General features: G+C 42.4%; 1 protein-coding gene across 12 annotated transcripts in view; it reads right to left on the reverse strand.

The window, feature by feature from the left end:
* SDK1 (sidekick cell adhesion molecule 1) overlaps nt 1-18,121 on the reverse strand; it is a 375,516-nt gene that overhangs the window by 67,722 nt on the left and 289,673 nt on the right. For all 12 annotated transcript variants that reach the window (XM_065031442.1, XM_065031436.1, XM_065031444.1 and 9 more), the window contains 5 exons: nt 17,958-18,108; nt 15,582-15,819; nt 9,667-9,782; nt 9,237-9,426; nt 7,244-7,342 (listed from right to left, as the gene is read on the reverse strand). In XM_065031442.1, the coding sequence (XP_064887514.1) occupies nt 7,244-7,342; nt 9,237-9,426; nt 9,667-9,782; nt 15,582-15,819; nt 17,958-18,108 (794 nt within the window). The remainder of the gene's footprint in view (nt 1-7,243; nt 7,343-9,236; nt 9,427-9,666; nt 9,783-15,581; nt 15,820-17,957; nt 18,109-18,121) is intronic.

Here is an 18,121-nt window from a genome sequence, read left to right on the forward strand (position 1 = left end):
AGCAACTGAATCAGGCTCCCACTTCTGGAGCTTGATGGTAACTTTCAGTCCAGCTGCTGACTTCCAAAATCAATTAATACCGGAACTGGTGTGGGGCTTTATTGCCCAAACTGACTACAGTTGTACAATTAAACGCTTCATGGAGTTACACAGGGCAGAGGGCAGCCAACAAACCCAAATCAAACCAGCTGAAAACAAAACAGTCATGACATGATTCTGCCAACCCTCTGCTCATCTTCCGAATGACAAAGGGGTCTGCAGCACCTGAGACCATCTCTTTCTTTTGGAATTAATTCAGCTAGAGTCTGAACTTCCACCACATTTTGGCTGCAGCAAGAACATGGGGAGTCGAACCTGGTGTGCTTCATTTGTGAAGGTCAGTGCACGAAAACTGAGATTTTTATCTTACCTGTGGCTATTAGACAAAATCAATGACATTTATTTCCCACTGTGAGCATACAACAACTGCCACATGCCCACTCACAGAAAAGGCACAAGCAGAGTTCCTGCGTGCTCTTGACTCAATGCCACGCTCGCGTGTGGTGCACGCTGTCCTGAACAAGTGCCATTTAATTGGGATACAGATGGTATTAATTCTGGTGTGCTGACTCTCACAGTGCTGTCGACAATGCACCAGCATTTCCTTGTCCTTTTTTCTTCGGCAGCTGCCAGGGGATGTGGGGCAACAGCCATAGCCGCCTTGCATGGAACAGATTTGATTGCACACACACCTCAACGAGTGACTTGGCTTCTCCCAGCGCCTGTGGCTTCAGCCTGAGCTCCTGCAGGTTGTGAACGGGTTTGGGTACAGATCCGATGCCCTGCAGCGCCTTAATGCACCCCGGGCATCCACGTTTGGAAATGGGCACCAGCAGTAAAAGGCTCTCGGGGCCCGAGGGGCTCAGCTCGAGCTGCCTGGGTCCCCTCACACCCCACGGCATCTTCCCACAGCCACATCTTCACAGCTGGGTGGAGAGCATCAGAGCCCTAGATGAATAATAGCCTGATTTTCTCAGAGCTCCTGAGCGTGCTTAGATCCCAGCAAAGTTTTAGGTTTTTACGCTTTGAACTTTTCATTTTTCCACCTTCAAACTCCCTTCTTTTATCCATGCCACCAGCTCTCCCATTACTGGTCCAATATATTTCACCAAAGTATTTCTGTATCTTTAGTACTACAGTATTTTGATCTTTTTTTTAAAGTCCACAGGAAGTCAGATAGTAATGGGGAGAAGAAACAGATACACTACGATCTGTTTTGTTTATACAGATGTGAAGAACGTGGGAGTGAAAGCCTCAGTACAGGATCTCAATAAGGGGGAAAAATAGTAAAAGAAAAGCAAGCAGGAAATTCTTACAGCAGTAGAAAAGATGAAGGAAGAAGCAACTAAGATGGCCAAAGGAGTTTGATAAAGGGACATAAGAGACAAAGAATAAGACCTGGGGGGAAACAGAGAATATTAAAAGAACAGAAAAGTTGACTTCTCTAGTTATTAAAAGATAAGTATGATATCTGGGACATATCCTTGTCAAGCAATTTCCTCTGTTTTCTAAACCTTTGTAAAATATAAAGAGTAGTTAAAATGTAAGGAGGAGCAGAAAGATAACTATTTACTGCTAAATGGTGGTGCTCATGCTGGAAAGCCAATTACAAACAGGCGCAGATCAGGCAAAGGGACACATTCATATCTAGGGCATTATAATAACTTACACCAAGTGGATCCTCGGCTACTGTAAAAAACAACTTAGCCATGAAAAAGCAGAAATCGCTTGTCACAGCCTGCCTCTGACAGGCTCTGCAAACTCCCTTTCAATGCATCCCTGTGAAAAACAGCCTCAGCTCTCACTGTCCTCTCCTCCATCTGCCGTGTTAGCTGACAGTCTGGGTAAATATCTATTTTCCTGGATATCTCAGGCAGAGTTTACACAACCAGAGCTGTCACCTTTACATATTTCCTCAGAAACTCAACACTTCCCTCAGTTTGATTCAAAGATACGTATCCAATCTCTGCACCTGAACTCAGCTCACTCGTATTGCTGCCTACAACCCACCTGAGAGATACCCAGTATCTTCATTTTGAGCCCCTACATCACCCTCTCCTATTAGATTGGGACAGCCAGGATACCTGCTGGCATAAAAAAGCATTGCTTTTCTTTCTCTCTGAGCGACAGAGAACACGCAGTATTTAAACCACAGCTTGGATAATAATTAGGGCTAACACAAGATCAAAAAGATAAAATTATTAAGTTGCTGAATTTCAGCAACACAGGATGGGAGAAGACAGGAAATGTTAAGTGGAATCAAACAAGGCAAATCAATAGAGGTAAATGGGAGGTGTTCAAAGATAAATTAATGTACACTCAAGGGCTGTAAGAGGCAATAACTGCAATTGCTGCAGTGGAGGAACAAGGAAACTTCCTTTCCTTCCTCCATTATGACAATAAGATGTCAGAGATATCTTACATTTAGAAAAAAAAAAAAAAAGAATAAAAGGTTATGAATAAGAGCAGAATCTTTAAAAGGTGATCAGAGTAAAATTTGCTGGGAAAGGAATAACTTACCGAATGTGAAGTATCTGGGTGGTCAATAGGAAGAATCCTTATTGTTTTCTTAATTTTACTTTTCCCCATATGGCATTAGATCCCAAGCAGCTTCTGCTATGGGAAGTTCTGCTGTTGACCAGGCCAAAACAGCACAGAAAAATCCTTGAAAGAGCAACTCTTCAGGAGTTTATTTATTCATTGAAACCAGGCTTATTTTTGCATTAGCATCTTTTTAAGTATTTTTTGCACAACTGCAAGCAGTTTCATGAGCTATGCTTTCTGAACTCAATAAAAGGCAACAATCTGAACTGCCTGTTAAATGTTAGGTCACCGCAACACAACCAGTAGATTCCCCAAAGCAAACAGGCAGGAAGACAACACACCGCGAATATAAAGAAGCTTTCAAGCTCATCACCATACAAAGCCCTTCAGAAGTGACAGCACCCGCTCACGCAGGCCATGGTGCAGCAGAGATACAAACACTTATTAATTTGTCACAGAACTTAGGGAAAGCCAAATGATATTGGGAGGTTACGCTCTGCCTGGTGGAGCAGCAATCCAGTTTGTTGATTTTACTGCTTATCTGTTTAAGGGCCAGCGGGTGTGCAAATGCAGCCTAGGATCAAAATATGAATTTGCAAACATGGATTACATCCAATTTCGGTTCTAATTCTCAGTGGAGTTCTTACACTTTTGCAATAAGCTTCAGGTAAACGCTATATAGAAGGAAACCACGAGGAATACTAACCAGGGTCTGGAAGGCTGCTGGTTGAGCTCTGGCGTTCAGAGGAAGCTCATAGTTACAAGTGCACATATGCACATTAATGTGCCATTTTTCTTTAATAGTATTTAAGGAATTATGTTGGGTGCTTGCTGAACTAAGTGCGGGAAAGAAGAGAAAGCGAAGCCTCGGATGATTAGTGTAACATTCCCAAAAGGAGACATGGAAATATCTGGCAGTAAAATATTTAACCAACCAAACAAGTGGTTTTCCCTCTTGGTGCCTGCCAGTTTTTCATCCTGCTAATCTCTCTCTGAAATGCTAGAACATGTTTTGATATAGATTACAAAAATGTTAGCTGCAAAGGTGCTTGTATGCTCAGAGGACAAAGCTAGCAGAGCAGGAACATTAGTTCAAAGGCTCTGAATATAAGTTGCTTTTGCAAAGCAAGTATTTTTTCTTTCCAAGCCCACTAGTGAATAGAAGGGCACCGTGCAAAATTATGTTAACTCATTTTTTCCAACAGCTCTGCCTCAGTGCACTTGACTGTGGTGGTTATGATGGTGTTTTGATAGTTGATTACAGTAATGAGATTTAAAAGGTGTACAGGGGAAAAAAAATCAACGTGCAACCTTTACTTAGAATGCTATGCATGGTTTTTTATCTATTTTTGAAGTACTCCTCAGTTCTTGGGAAAGATCACAGAAGTGCCCAGCATGAGTAATTGTTACTTTCTCTCTTACATTGGCAGCTACTTCCTCCACCAACCTCAATGTTTCTACTATCAAAAACCAAAAATATAAAGGAGTAAGAACTGTTGAATAAAGACAATGGACTTCAAAGAGGTGGAGTGAGGGAACTGGCGGGTAACATCCCCCGGGAAGGAATTCTAAGGGAAAAAAAGAATTCAGCTTAGCTGACAGCTTTAAAAGAGACCAAAAAAAAAAGGTTCCACTATCCCAATGCAGACAAAAGATGTTAAGAGGCCAATATGTTTGCATCCAGAGCCCACTAATGACCTGAAAATCAAACCTGACTTGGACAAAAGTTGAAACGGGACACATGTCCAAGGGAGGGTATAAATAGACAGCACAAGCACACAGGGACACGATCAGAATGGGCAAAGCGCAAAGTGAGTTAGAACTTAAAGGGCATCAAAGGAAATGAGAAAAATGTTATAAATACATTAAAAATTTGAGAGACAGAAGGAGGACAGGTCAACTACTGGGAAGGAATGATCAGCACAAGACAGGTGAGATAGAAAAGCATGGAAGGCTGATACCTCCCTTGCTTCATTTTCACACACAAAGTTGATGCTGACTAGATACTTAACACAGATTAAAACTGACAACAATATAAGTAGGGATGTAGGCTAGAATAGAGAACAGGTTAACAAATATTTAGTTAAGCTAGATGTAATCAAGTCAGAAAGGCCTGATGAAATTTGCCCTGCAGTGCTCATATAAGTAGCTGGAGCCATCTCCAAATAATTAGTGATTATCTTCAAGAACTTGTGGAGGACAGGTGACATCCCAGAATATTACAGAAGGGCAAACAGAGTACCCTTATACTTTAAAACAGGGAAAGAAAAACCAGAGGAATTATGGACAAATCAAGCTAAAGTTCAATATCCAGAAAGATCCTGGAAAAAAATATGAGTCAATATATAAGCATCCATGAGGATAATAATGTGCCAAGGAACAGCCAATATGTATTTGTCTGGAGCAAATAATAAATATCAAATAATCTATTCTCCATTTTGACAGTGTAATTGGCCAGGTGGGAAGAGTAGATATGATCCACATTGACTTTAAGTAAGGCTTTAATATGGTGGCACACAGCCCAGCTAAAAGCAAACAAGAGAAACAGAATCCAAGAAAAATACTACACATTTTGACTCGAATGCTTTATAAGAAGAAGTCACAATGTTGTTATCAGTAGTTTGCTAACAAATTGGGAGAACGTATTTAGTAAGGTCTCATGAGAATAAGCCATGAGTCTGGTCCTGCTCAAACTTTTCATTAACGACCTGGCTGATGGAATTGCCAATCTACTCGCAAACTTCAAAAATAAAACCAAATTGTGAGTGGCTGTGAGCCATTTAGAGGACAAGACTGTAATTTAAAGTGATCTTGATAATGAGGAGAGATGGTCTGGAATCAGTAAAATGAACTTCAATAAATGCACCTGCAAATTATCACACTTACAAAGAAAAAAGCTTAATGTACGTATCTAAAAGAGGGGCTGACTGACCTGGAAGTGCACTGCAGAAAAAGCGTAGGAATTAATAGTGGGTCATAGACCTACTTAGTTACAATATCAGTGTTGCAAAAAGAGCCATGTCAGGACAGTATCAACTATCCTGGGATGTGTTACTGGAATTGGAATGTGCAAGACATCAGAGACAAGAGTCTACACGCTAACCATGCCAAGCGTTCTCTCCAGGACACTCTTCCCCTTCCCTCGCAGCCCCACATTTGTTTGATTTTATCACCAGTGTAGCGGGTATAAGAGCAAGCTGAGAAGGGGACGTATTGCACAAAGCACTGTGCAAAGACAAAATAAAAGAGAATTCCTACTCCACCGAGCTTGCAACTTCAGCAAATAAGGCTGACAAAGTGCAGCAATGTGAGACATTGGAACACAGTCGGGAGGGCAAAATCTCTTTTGTACTTTCTCATCATTTCTATCAAATGGGTTTTTTTTCACTCCTTAGCCACATCCTGTGATTCAAACCCCAGTCTGCACCGAGAGCAAGTTCTAGGACACACAGTTCCTCAAAAAACAGCGACAAATCAAACCCGCAACACAACCTGGAAGCCAAACTTCTCCGAGCTGCAGCAAAACCCCGCGTGGATCCATCGCTGATGGGTTAACTGCTGCCAAGCTTCACGCAGACACGTTCTCGTGTTCACAAAACCCCTGCAGCACCTGCCTTTGGATACCAGCTTATGATTGCTCTGCGTCTTCAGGCATCAGGATCGCTTCAGGAAACTACACACCTGAGCAAACACTTCAAGTTCTTAACTCAATATTTAAATGTGAAGCAAGACCAGTCCTTTATTTAACAGGATGCTCCCAACACAGCAGCATTTGATGTGGGCACCCTCCAGCCAACAGTGACAGCTTTAGGAAATATTGCTAGAAGGCTACAGGCAAGCCTGAACAATGGCACTGAAATTAGAAGCAGAAAGGCCCGGCAGACTGAGAACTAAACAAAAACTAAAAGCTTTTGCTCCTGTTTTCAGAACTGAGAGACAAACCTTTATGCAACAGCTGGAACCACTGTAAAATGTGTTTAACATTAGCAGAAAACACAAAATTGCTGCTTTAATTTTGGACGCAAGAATGGATTCTTACATTGTAAAAGTCTTCATGTTTTAAGTACAAGTAGTGGCTGGTGTACACATTGCAAAGGCAACCCAAGAGTTATGAGAGCAGGAAGGTAAGAAGGTTTCTTATGAATTCTTGTTGTGCCTTGTTGCCTCTCTTTCACTTGATGAAAAGCCAAATATGAGTTTACTCCTTGCGACCTACCAGACAATATTATCCAAAGGAAGCAATAAAATGGAAGCACAGATGAAACTGAAACGTTGGGTTTGCCCAGCAAAGGTGAACCGGGGGAAAGAGGGGAAATTCCAGCTCTTGCCTGCTGCAGCTCTACAGGCAGGTTGCCCAACAGCCAAAGAGGTTACAAACCCAACCGCAGATGGGAGGAGAGACGACGATTCAAACACAGAGCCACGAATGACATGGAATTTTGGCTTAGGAAAACACACACCATGGAGCCAGGAAGAATGTTCCTCCTCACCACAGGGTTCCCTGTTTCTCAGTTGACACAAACAACTTTTCTTTTGCCACAGATTTGCCTACGTGTGGTTTCTAATCCAGCAATGCAAAAGGACGGAAAATCCAACAGCTCGAGTTCGCTCTGGTCTCCCGCTCCCTCCTCCCAGCCCTTGGTTTGCTGTTCCCTCTTACCCAGGATGATTCCATTGGGCTCCTCCGGCGGCTGCCAAACAATCCGTACGGATGTCAGCCTCACCTCGGGGAACACCAGCCTCACGGGCGGCCCGGGGGCTGGAAAGACAGAAAGACATCATGCTAGCAAGCATTGCACATCAGAGGAATTACAAGTTCTCTGCTCACCTTACACAGGAGGCGGCTCAAGCTGTATCTCACCAGTGATAGATTGTTAGGAGCACCTACATACATAAATAATATACATTTATTTTGAGGAATTCTGTCCATGGCCAAATGCCTCCAGCACCCGCGGACACCGAACATGACACAGAACTAATGCACCCTACAGTGTTTTACTGCAGCTACAAAATGCGTTTAGCAGGATTCTCTGACCTCTGTCAGAGTTATCTCCTCGCAGCGTTGCGGGAGCCCCGCCAGCCGTCCCCAACACCCCCAGGTAACTGTTAACACACTATCAAGCAAGTCACCAAGCTGCCTTTACAGAGACTTACGTGTCAGCTTAATCTGCTTCATACCTGTTGGAACTGAATAATCTCTCCTCTCTGTGTCATCAGCACCAGCTTTGAACTGCCTCTGATTTTACATGTGCATTTTAAACACTGGGGTCTGAGCAGGAGAACCTGAGGCAGGTGAGATGCACATTAATCCGGACGGCTGGTGGCTGTGCTGACCAGCCCAGGTTCACAAGGTGAGGAGATGCTAATTCGCACAATTAGCATCCGCAAAATTTCCCCTTCAGCACAAATTCCACCTGCATTACCCCTGATGATACTTTTTAATTAAGTTGAGCCCAGAGGAGACACAACATATTTATGTCAGGGCTAAGGAGATGGAAGAACAATTTGTATCATTTGCCAACATGCACTTAAGGAGGGAACTGTTATAATGGGGTTATCTAAAACAAACATTTAAAAATATTTCTCATTATAGTCCGATATGCACATTTCAGTGAGTGCTTTCTTGCTCCCTGCAGAGTTCTGCTAACAGTAATTTCTCTGTTTCCTTTCAAAGAACAGCCAAGTCCCCCCACAAGCACTGATCTGAGAAAATGGCTAAAAAGATGTCAGGGAGCTGTTGTCCCTGTTCCTGTCCCCGTCTCTCCATGCTCGTACTCCAAAAAATCTAATTTAAGCCAGAAGTCTGAATGTATTTTCAGCCCAACAAAATTACCTGAATGAATGTGCATCATTTATTGCATTATTATTGAAAAGATTTTGATGAAAAAAAGAGTGACACTTTTTTGATCATCTTCATTGGGAGTAATAAACAAAAGCCTCTCACACTGATATTAACCTTCATTTAATACAGAAAAGGTAATGAGACTAAAAGTAACTTCAACATTTGAAAAAAAACACCCTAAAATTGTGTAAGAGTTGCACTAAATGCCTGTAAAACCCCACGGGCAGGGATGTTCCCACCACACCGATGTGTTGGGTCCTTCAACACCAAACTGTGCTTGGGAGTCCCTGAGCTCATGGGAAGCCCTGGAGGCAGCTCCAAAAAGCAGCTCGTCTGATCATCTTTCAGGGTCAATACCTTGTTCTTTTGGGAAAAAAATGAGAACGGATTACTGAAGTTGCAAATTCTATATCTCTCCTTCAGTCCAATCCTAACCTGATTTGTTTATTGCTTTCAATTGCAGTGCTCTACTCTTTTTTTAGAGCATGATTGAACTTCAATAGGAATTTATAATTGCACTCTCAAAATTGTCTTCAATAGAAACTGTCTACACGGAGCTTCAGAGCACAATTCTACAAGTTCTTTTCCTCTTCATCAGCTGCAGAGAAAAAAGAAATGAGGGACTCTGGTTTTGCCAAATGCTCAGACCCTGACCAATGGAATAGTGCTGAGTTATACCAGGTAGGGATCCAGCCCTAAAAAATACAAACAGCCTTAAGTTTGGGCTGTTGTCTACACTTGTATCACTAAAAGAAAGCAGTGTTAAAAAGCTGGATGAAATAAGACACATATTTCGGTAATCTGAACTTACTATCATCCTTGGTTCTTTCTATAACTGCAGGAGAGCTGGGCACTCCATCTCCGATACGAGTGAACGCCAAGATCTGTATCTCGTAGAGCACGTATTTCCGCAAGCCAGACAGCAGGCAAGACTGTGTGTGGTTACCTCGTACCATTTGGCTCTTTGGTTCAGAGTCTAAATCTCTTGCTTTGAACAGTATCTGTGGAAATAACACACACGAAATACAAAAAGAAAAGATTGTTATGTAAGGACTGAAAAAAGGAGCACTTTTAGATTCCTCTTTTTCACATAAAATGAGAATACATTCACCAGTCACCCCTTTAAAAACCAGCCTACTTCCTGTATCTTCTCCAGCTGATTTATAAATAAATAACTAATGCAAAAAAGATACCCAGGTAATGCATTAAAATGAAGGAAACACGAAGCTGCAGTTGCACACCTTGTAGCCCAGGATGAGGCCGTTCTGGTCGGACTCGGGGACTGCGGTCCAGGTCAGGAGGATCTGGGTTGAACTCACGGCTTCAGCAGAGACATTCTCAGGAGGAGCAGAGGGAACTGGAATCACACGCCACAGCCAAAAGCAGAAATATAATAGGTAAGACAAACGAGATTATGTTTCTCCATTCTCCCTACCCGCTTGGGATTGTTCCAGGGTCCCATTGAAGAGTATCCAAATCCAAAAGGACTGGAATAGGTTCTAGATGATCCCTTCTTCTTTTGCCTTCTTTATTTTTCAGCCTGCTTCACAATTCCTTGCCAGTCCCTCTCAAAAATCACAATGTTTGTAAAGAGCTAAACAATTAATACTAAGCAGTGTCTACAGATGGAAAGTAAATAGATATGTATACATTTCAGGTTCTATATATTTGCAGTAATTAGAATCAAGTTTAAATTGCTGGACTTCTCCAGAAGTCTATCTCCTGGTATTTCTTTCCCATACATTTTATTTCCCTACGCCTAAAGCTAGAAATCTTTATGAATGGGAGTTTATCTTATGGTACAGCCTGTTCTAACAAGAAGTTTTACGCCACCCTGGGTTGCTATATTATCTGAAAGGAAATTATAGCATCTTGTCTAGAGTTAGTAATAATTCCAACCACTGGTCTGCGGTTCTGTAAGAAGTTGTTTAACCTCTAAGCTTTTTGATTATGTGATAGCGCTCGACATTCGCAATACATCAATTATAGACGGATACATTAACACAAGGTGTATTTTCAGGGACCGATACAGTGTGAGTGAAAGATATGCCTATTTCACTTATGTTGCAAAATTGGCTTTTAGGAAACTAGAAACATCATTAGAACTGATGGCACAGGAACACTGTAATTTGCTCTGACTCGAGAGAAAAGCAAACTTGCATTTTTTTTCTCATGCCATTAAAATTAACCGCTGCCGAACAGCCACACAACTGCAAGCTTTTGTAGGCAAGCTTAATAGCAGGCCACGTTACACAGCCAGAATTTGAGGCTATTTTTAAGAGTTCACATTTTATGCTGCCCTTTTGCATTTTTTTTTTTTTCCTGTGGCATTTCCAACATCTGAAGGGTACAATCTTTTCTAAAGCACGATACATCTGTCAGGCCCCAAGAGAACATTTCACCGAGTTACGTTACACAAGCACTTATGGATGGTATAACTTGATTAGGTCCTGAATATATCACAGAAAGGAGCACAAGGCTCTGCCAAAAGTGATGCTTCCCCGACTGTCCGAATGAAAGAACAGCTCTGCTGGTTTGAAGGCGAGCTCCCCAAGCTCCCAGCAACATGAACGAGATAATGAGTATGACACCAGAATTAATATAAATTGAAAAGAAAATGCACCGCCCCCCACCCTTGTGCACTCAAGGTTAACCACGCAGATAGTAATTTCTGAAACAATTTCGCTGTTACCAATTATTTGGGACATGAGAAGCAGAGCACCATCACACAACACTGCAGACGACTCAAATCTCATTTTTTTTCCCCTCCAACGCTGAAGTGCTTTTTTTTTTAAAAAAAAAAATCTCCTAGATTTATCCCCCACAAGGATATAATTATGTTAAAGGAAAATAGATTGCCAGGAGCCACGAATGTCTTTGGATAGCTGCCATAACTTTATCGGTAGATCTTCACAAAGAGCTACTCCCACATGAATCACTTCTGGAGAGAGAAAGGGTGGAGGTGGGTCGCAGGAAACCAGAGCGCGTAGAGGAAAGAAGCCCTTTCCAGCCACCTTCATTTTTTATTTGATCTGGTTTGAAACCTTTCAAGAGAGGAAAAAAAAGTTTCTTTATTTTACAAATATTTATTTTGCTCTTTGATCCGCAGCCACGAGATTTCCCCAATTCACAAAAGGTGGCGGCTGTGCCCAGGCTGGCCCCGCGTGCTTTGAGGTGTGTGCACAGCCCCGCCGCTGCGGGGACAGCGGGCTCACAAAGGAGACAATGGGCTTGCTTAAGATATATTAGCCCAGACTCCTCTTAATTCCCATGGACAGCCAGGGCAGCCGCATCTCCCCTCTCACTGAAAAGGACTCTAAGCCAAATGCCTAAATCGTAACAATTCTTGCGTTCACCGAGTGCACTTTAATTCTCCAGTTCTCATATTAGCGTTGAGAATTTTATTCTAATACGGATCTATGAATTCACGACCTGCAAGTGGTATTATGGATCTTGCTGTTACCAGTCTTTTATCAACTAACAGACTTTGATCGACCTTTTAAAAATGAATTTAAGTGTAACCTGCTTTTCAACGACCTCTCTCCTCTCTCAGGACATCCAGAGAGTCAAAGAAATTATAGTTTGCTACGACTAATTAGTGGCTTGAGCGAGGCATCAAGACCCCTCTTTCCTCTGCAGCTTCCCTTCTCTAATGCTTGTTTCCTCAACTCTTGCACTAAAGACTTTGCTGTAAGCTCCAAAGCCGAGTTCTCATTAGTGACCCACAAGAACAGCACAGAAGCCAAACAACAGTGTCCAAAAAAATATCTCAGAGCTTTAACAAAATGAACCGGAAATACTGAAACTAAATGATGAGCTCATCAGCTGCACGGGTACTTTAGAAGATCAAACGTAGGAAGTTATAGACTTAGTGGTATTCTGCACTGGAACTTCAATAGGAACTCAGGTTTTTAAGGTTATCTGTGTTGGCATCTAAGATCATGCATCCTCTTTCTATATCTGACATAGCCATAAGCAGCAATTGATGCTGGTTTATGTCTCTAACTGAGCCCGAGCAGATTTTAATAAGCTAGCCTGTATTCTGGCTTTCTAAGAAAGCCTGAGAGTGGGATGCAGTGGTTCTCTCCACTTTTGCAGCTCATTTAAGCTGAACAACCATCACTGGTGTTTGAAAGTAAAAATTAAGCTGCCATACTGCACATCTGCCGTCAATTAAGAAGTGCGAATTAAGAGCAAGGTTCATGGCAAAAGTAGCAGAGCTGCAGCACGCAACCATTTTTCCTATAAAATTAGATACCGCAGGCCAAATTCTCAGCTTGTATAAACTGACAAATCCCGCAGTGACATTGGACCACCTCTGAATTATCAAGCGATGCTTTATCACACCACAGTAACTGCTTCATGAAGGTCAGCCTCTGAAACACGAAGAGATTGATCCCTGCCATAGATATGTGACCAGGCTTGTAGAGCAGCTGATACACATTCATGCAGCTCAATATTAGGAGTCCAAAATATTAAGGCACCAGGTTAGCTGTATTTGAGATGAATAGTCTGAAAATAAGAGGGTTTATATCTAAAAGGAAGCAGACCTGTCAAGGTTGCTCTAATACACCAGAGGTCTTGGAGTTTTCTTGCTTTCTCTATATTGTACCTACTATCATTCTCAATTTATTGAGTGGAAACTGAGCTCGTTACTCTGCAGTTATTTTACACAGTTAAATTTAATGAGTTATTTAATTTCTAACATTATTAAACTGTTTTTTGGATTGATAAAACCTGTCCTGTTTAAAAATCCTAATTCATCTCCCTCCACCTTCAGCTGCTTGAAACCTCATACAAGATTTTCATTTTAGGGTTTCCCAAATGTGTTTTAAGTCTGCGCTACCAAACCCCACAGCATTATTTATTCTCTCACAGTTTCTTTGGTTTCAAGATGTTTTATATTCAAGAGCTTCAGAAAGTGGAGAGTACCTATAAAGGCACGCTCCTTTATTGTCAGCGTGTGTGCTCGGCTATTAGCGATATGATCACACATCCTAGAATAAAGATAAGTGCTTGAGTACGGCTTTATTTTTAATGAAGATTTTGGACTCTAGTGGCCATACTGTCATTAGAGACAACGAGTTCTGACTTCTTATGCTCCTTGGACAGTGTAAAACCAAGAAGCCACCATTGGATCCTGGCCAGGCCACCTCTGGCCAGCTGTGAGGGATGTTTGCAACCTGCAGCACCCGGCAAAACCTGCTTCCCTAAGCCTCCGCATCTACAAAATGCAAAAAGAAACATTCAGGACATTGGTCTTCAAAGGACGTTGAAAACCTATGTGATAAATAGAATTTCTCTCTTAGTTCAGAAGACAGACATAAAAACGCCTTGACCTCTCTCTCTGGCTTTAGATACCTTTTATTTGCATTTTAACGCCATTTGACTGTGCATACAGGTTAAGTGTAGATTCCCTGAAGTTCTCTCACACAGCTTGCCACTATGTCAGCTGCTCTTCTGTATTCTAAATTTAAGAAGATACAGCCAAAAGTCTGAGCCATGACTTGTTCTATTCAACAAATCAGATGTTAGTATCAAAGAAAATACATTAAAAAAAACACCACCACAAATGAGTCCTTATGGCCTAGATCACAGCTTTGTGTTATTTTGATCGCAGTTTCTGTGTGCCTCCTACAATCAGTTTCAAGTCAACCTTCTTTTAATATTGCGAGAGAAAATGCCAAATACACATGTAACCTCTGATCTTTAGATGCTGAGCAAGAGTACTATAATCCTAAGGTTTTATGAAATCACTTAATCTTAGTATTTACCACATTTCAAAGGAAGCGTTTGAAGAGCAGCAGAAAGCAGAAAGTGGAGAATGCGGTATCTTTTTATTATGATACGAAATATTTCAAAACTATTTTGTCTGGGTCACGCTATCTCTAACTCCAGCAAAAGCACGCCTAGTTTAAAATACCGCTGGCAAGAGCTTTCCAATCACTGATTCCTAAAAAGCGACACTTTAATGGAGGGGGATGACTTCGTTTGGGTTGTTCCTCAGCTGGTTTGAAGGACGGATGTCTGAACCAGCACACCGAACCCTGCCGTGTCCAGCACGTCCCTGCCTACCACCAACTAACGTTGCATGGTACAGAGTGCACAGACATGCATATATATGTGTGTGAGTGTATGGTGCGCATAGGATTAAACTCTAAAATATTTGTAATGAAAAAAATCAGAAAAAATAATAAAATACATTAGCGTTGAATCTTGCATAACTACAGGTCACAAAGAGCTTCTATTATTAAACTTTTAAACCATATATGTTATCCATTCTGTTATTCACCTGCATTACAAATTTTAGTTTATCAGGTGCATGTAGGGTCGGTTTGGAAATGGGTTTGGTGGAACTTCACAGCTAGAGGTTTTCAAGATCCGTCTTTCCCGTTGTTGCTGTGCTAACAATAATGTACTGTTGCCTGAGATTGAGAGTTTGCTTCTGATATTTGAAGTCTCTATGCTAGTACACACAAATCAGTTAGACAGTACAGTGCTTGTGCTCTAGGTCTATACACGGGTTATGTCTATATGTAGGTTATGTCTACATAGCTTTGTACACACAATTTTAGATGGCAGCTCTGAAAACGTGCCATCAAAACCTCCAATAATGATTTGGGTACGGGTAAAAAAAACTTGTGCCCTTTGAGAAATATTTGGTGCTTGAAATTACATTTCAGATAACCACAACTGTCGGAAAATCTGCCCCAGCCTAGAAGGAGACAAGGAGAGGGGGAGAATGAGGGGCAATGGGGTTCCAGGGAAGGAGTAGAATCCTGAGAGACCTGCTCAGCCAGAGCAGCCATATGCACTTTTCTCCATGTGTTGTCTGTACTGCTGCCAAATGGGGGCAGAACAGGGTGAGGTTGTTTTGCTTGCTTTAAATATATAACCTGCAGGTTTATATGCAAGAAAACTGGGTAGGAATAAAATAAATAACTCCTTCAAATGCCTATATGTCTTTTTGCCTTCAGTGCATCTCGAGATTGTTTCTTTATTTCTTTCATTTTAGATTTAATGGATCAACAAGCAAAAAGAAATAAAACACAACACCAACACAAACCAAACAACAAAAAAGAAAACTGAATAAAGAGCAGAAAATGCTGACGTTCTTGGATGTGTCCTTCACAGCAGACTTGGTGCTTTGACTCACCCGACTCCCGCGTGCGACCTCTCACGACTTCGCTCCACGGTCCTGCCCCGATGGCGTTGAAAGCCTGGATCTGCAGCTCATACTCTGTCCACTCCTCCAGATCTTCGATCGTGGATTCCCTTTCCAATCGGTCATTAATCACCTTCGTCAAGGAGAGAGACGGCAGATCCACACGCCAGAACTTTATCCTGTACCCCACCGACTCGGGATTGCCATTGTACTGCGTGTCGGGGAGGGGCTGGTGAACGACACAAAGAAAAGCACAATATTCCTATACAGAACACATCGTGCAATCTATATACCATGGCCGTCTGAACTCATATAACACCATAGGAAGGCAAAACAGATCAAGAGTTTGATTTTACGTTTTGTTCATGTTTCACAATCTCTGTATTTCTGTGTTGGTTGAAATTCTCCTTTCATTTTTACGTTAATTTTGAACCAAATAAGCTCACAGAACTATGCCATTTGCTGTGGGTGTATCAACAGAGATTATATGAACACAATGTATTTCAGAGCTTTGTGATTAATTATGGAAATGAATGATAAATTAGTGAAGCATGTGACAAATTCATTTATCGCACAGTTTTTACATTTTAACTGACTCTCTGCCTACTCATTTATCAGCAGAGATTTATTCTAGTATTCTAACTCCCCAAGCAATTTCAGATATTATAATATGAAATAATTAGCCTACTTCACGAAGTTTAGAGTTTTCCCCCATAAAACTAGCTACACGATGCCACGGATTGCTGATATTCAGTTCTGAATCACTGGCAAAGTTTGATATATATTAACATTTCACAGCTTAGAAGACTGTATCCCACAGGCAAGCGGGGCTAGAAATGTGACCCTGGTTCTGTAGGTAGGAAGGAATTCCCAGCTCCCAAGGGGACACAGATTCACCTGCAGGTCTTGGAAAAAAAGAGATTAAATGCTTTCAAAAACTGACATTATTAAGCATGAAAAAGGTATATCGGGCCATTTTGAGCTGCGGTTGTTGCTCCTCCTGAACCCTGCGCAGTTTGACTCATGAAAAACAGGCTCCCAGGTAGCACAGCAAGGAAATACAAACTTTAAAATGTTTTCAAGTCTCTTAAAACAACCCTGAGTTGATTTTGATGGAAGACACGTAGGTCTGGATATAGTACCAAAGGTTTAACAACGTGGGCATGTTCTTCACATGGTAAAGTCATGAACGAGGTATGTGAGTCCTATCAAGTGAACCGCAATGGCTTTTCTATGGACAATGAAGTGACACCTTCAAGTTTGATGTTTTGGTCTTTCAAGGCTCAGAATTCAGCCAAGTTTCCCATTGAGAAACTGGAATTATTCCTTTCTGATGGGAGAAAAATCTGCTTCTTTCTAGCCTGATTTTCACTTCCAGCCATAATGAGTTTATGCATGGAAAAGCTAACATTTGGGCAAAAGGAAACCTGTGCTTCATCAACTTCACACCACAGTAACCCCAGTGGAAAATTCTGCCTAACAGGGGAGAAGAAAAACCATTCTGGAGCAGGTTAATTGCCAAGTAAATCCCAATGCAGCAACTCTGCAGGTAACTGAGACAGTCAAAGGGGCACAACAATGTCATCAATCACTGCATCTTTGCAATTAATAATTTCTTTCTACATTTTATCACATACCTCCTCATAAATACAATCTTCCTACAGGAATGTGATGTGCAAACCTTGCTGCCTTTGAACTGCAGCTGTTTGGTATCTGTAGGATGACTGCAAATGGCCGGTGTGCACCTTCTGGGGATGGTTTTGTACAAAGCAAACAACTGAGCCCCAGGAAACTGCAAATTCGCTCAAGTATTATATCCCTGTCCCAATTGTTGACCCAGACTGTGGAACTAGAGAGTCTCAAAAGCCAAGGTTTTACACATAGGCATATATTCCCCAGATGAAGTGGCAGAAATAGTGGCAGAAGGCAATTTAAGTGATTAATAAGGCACTTCAGGTGGGTCTTAGATTTCTGACTATTCTGGAGAAGGAAATAATTTAATTTTGTCCTTATTCCTTACGGGGAAGGGGATGGGGAAGGGGATGGGGAAGGGGAAGGGGAAGGGGAAGGGGAAGGGGAAGGGGAAGGGGAAGGGGAAGGGGAAGGGGAAGGGGAAGGGGAAGGGGAAGGGGAAGGGGATGGGGATGGGGAAGGGGATGGGGAAGGGGATGGGGAAGGGGAAGGGGATGGGGAAGGGGATGGGGAAGGGGATGGGGAAGGGGATGGGGAAGGGGATGGGGAAGGGGATGGGGAAGGGGATGGGGAAGGGGATGGGGAAGGGGATGGGGAAGGGGATGGGGAAGGGGCTTTCCTGAGTGCTGGCCTGACCCCTTGGGGAAGCAGCTGCATCCCGAGCCCCCCGCTCACCACCCATCGCAGCCACAGGCTGGTCTCGCTGGCCGTGCGCACGGTGACGCTCCCGGGAGCAACATCTGGCGGAGCCTGGAGCGTCTGGATGACACGGGAGGGCTGGCTCAGCGGGCTGGGACCCACCACGTTCACCTGCCGCATCCGGAACCTGGAGCGGAGGA

Source organism: Columba livia, chromosome 15, assembly GCF_036013475.1.
Source record: "Columba livia isolate bColLiv1 breed racing homer chromosome 15, bColLiv1.pat.W.v2, whole genome shotgun sequence".
In the NCBI taxonomy this organism is placed as follows: Eukaryota; Metazoa; Chordata; class Aves; order Columbiformes; family Columbidae; genus Columba; species Columba livia.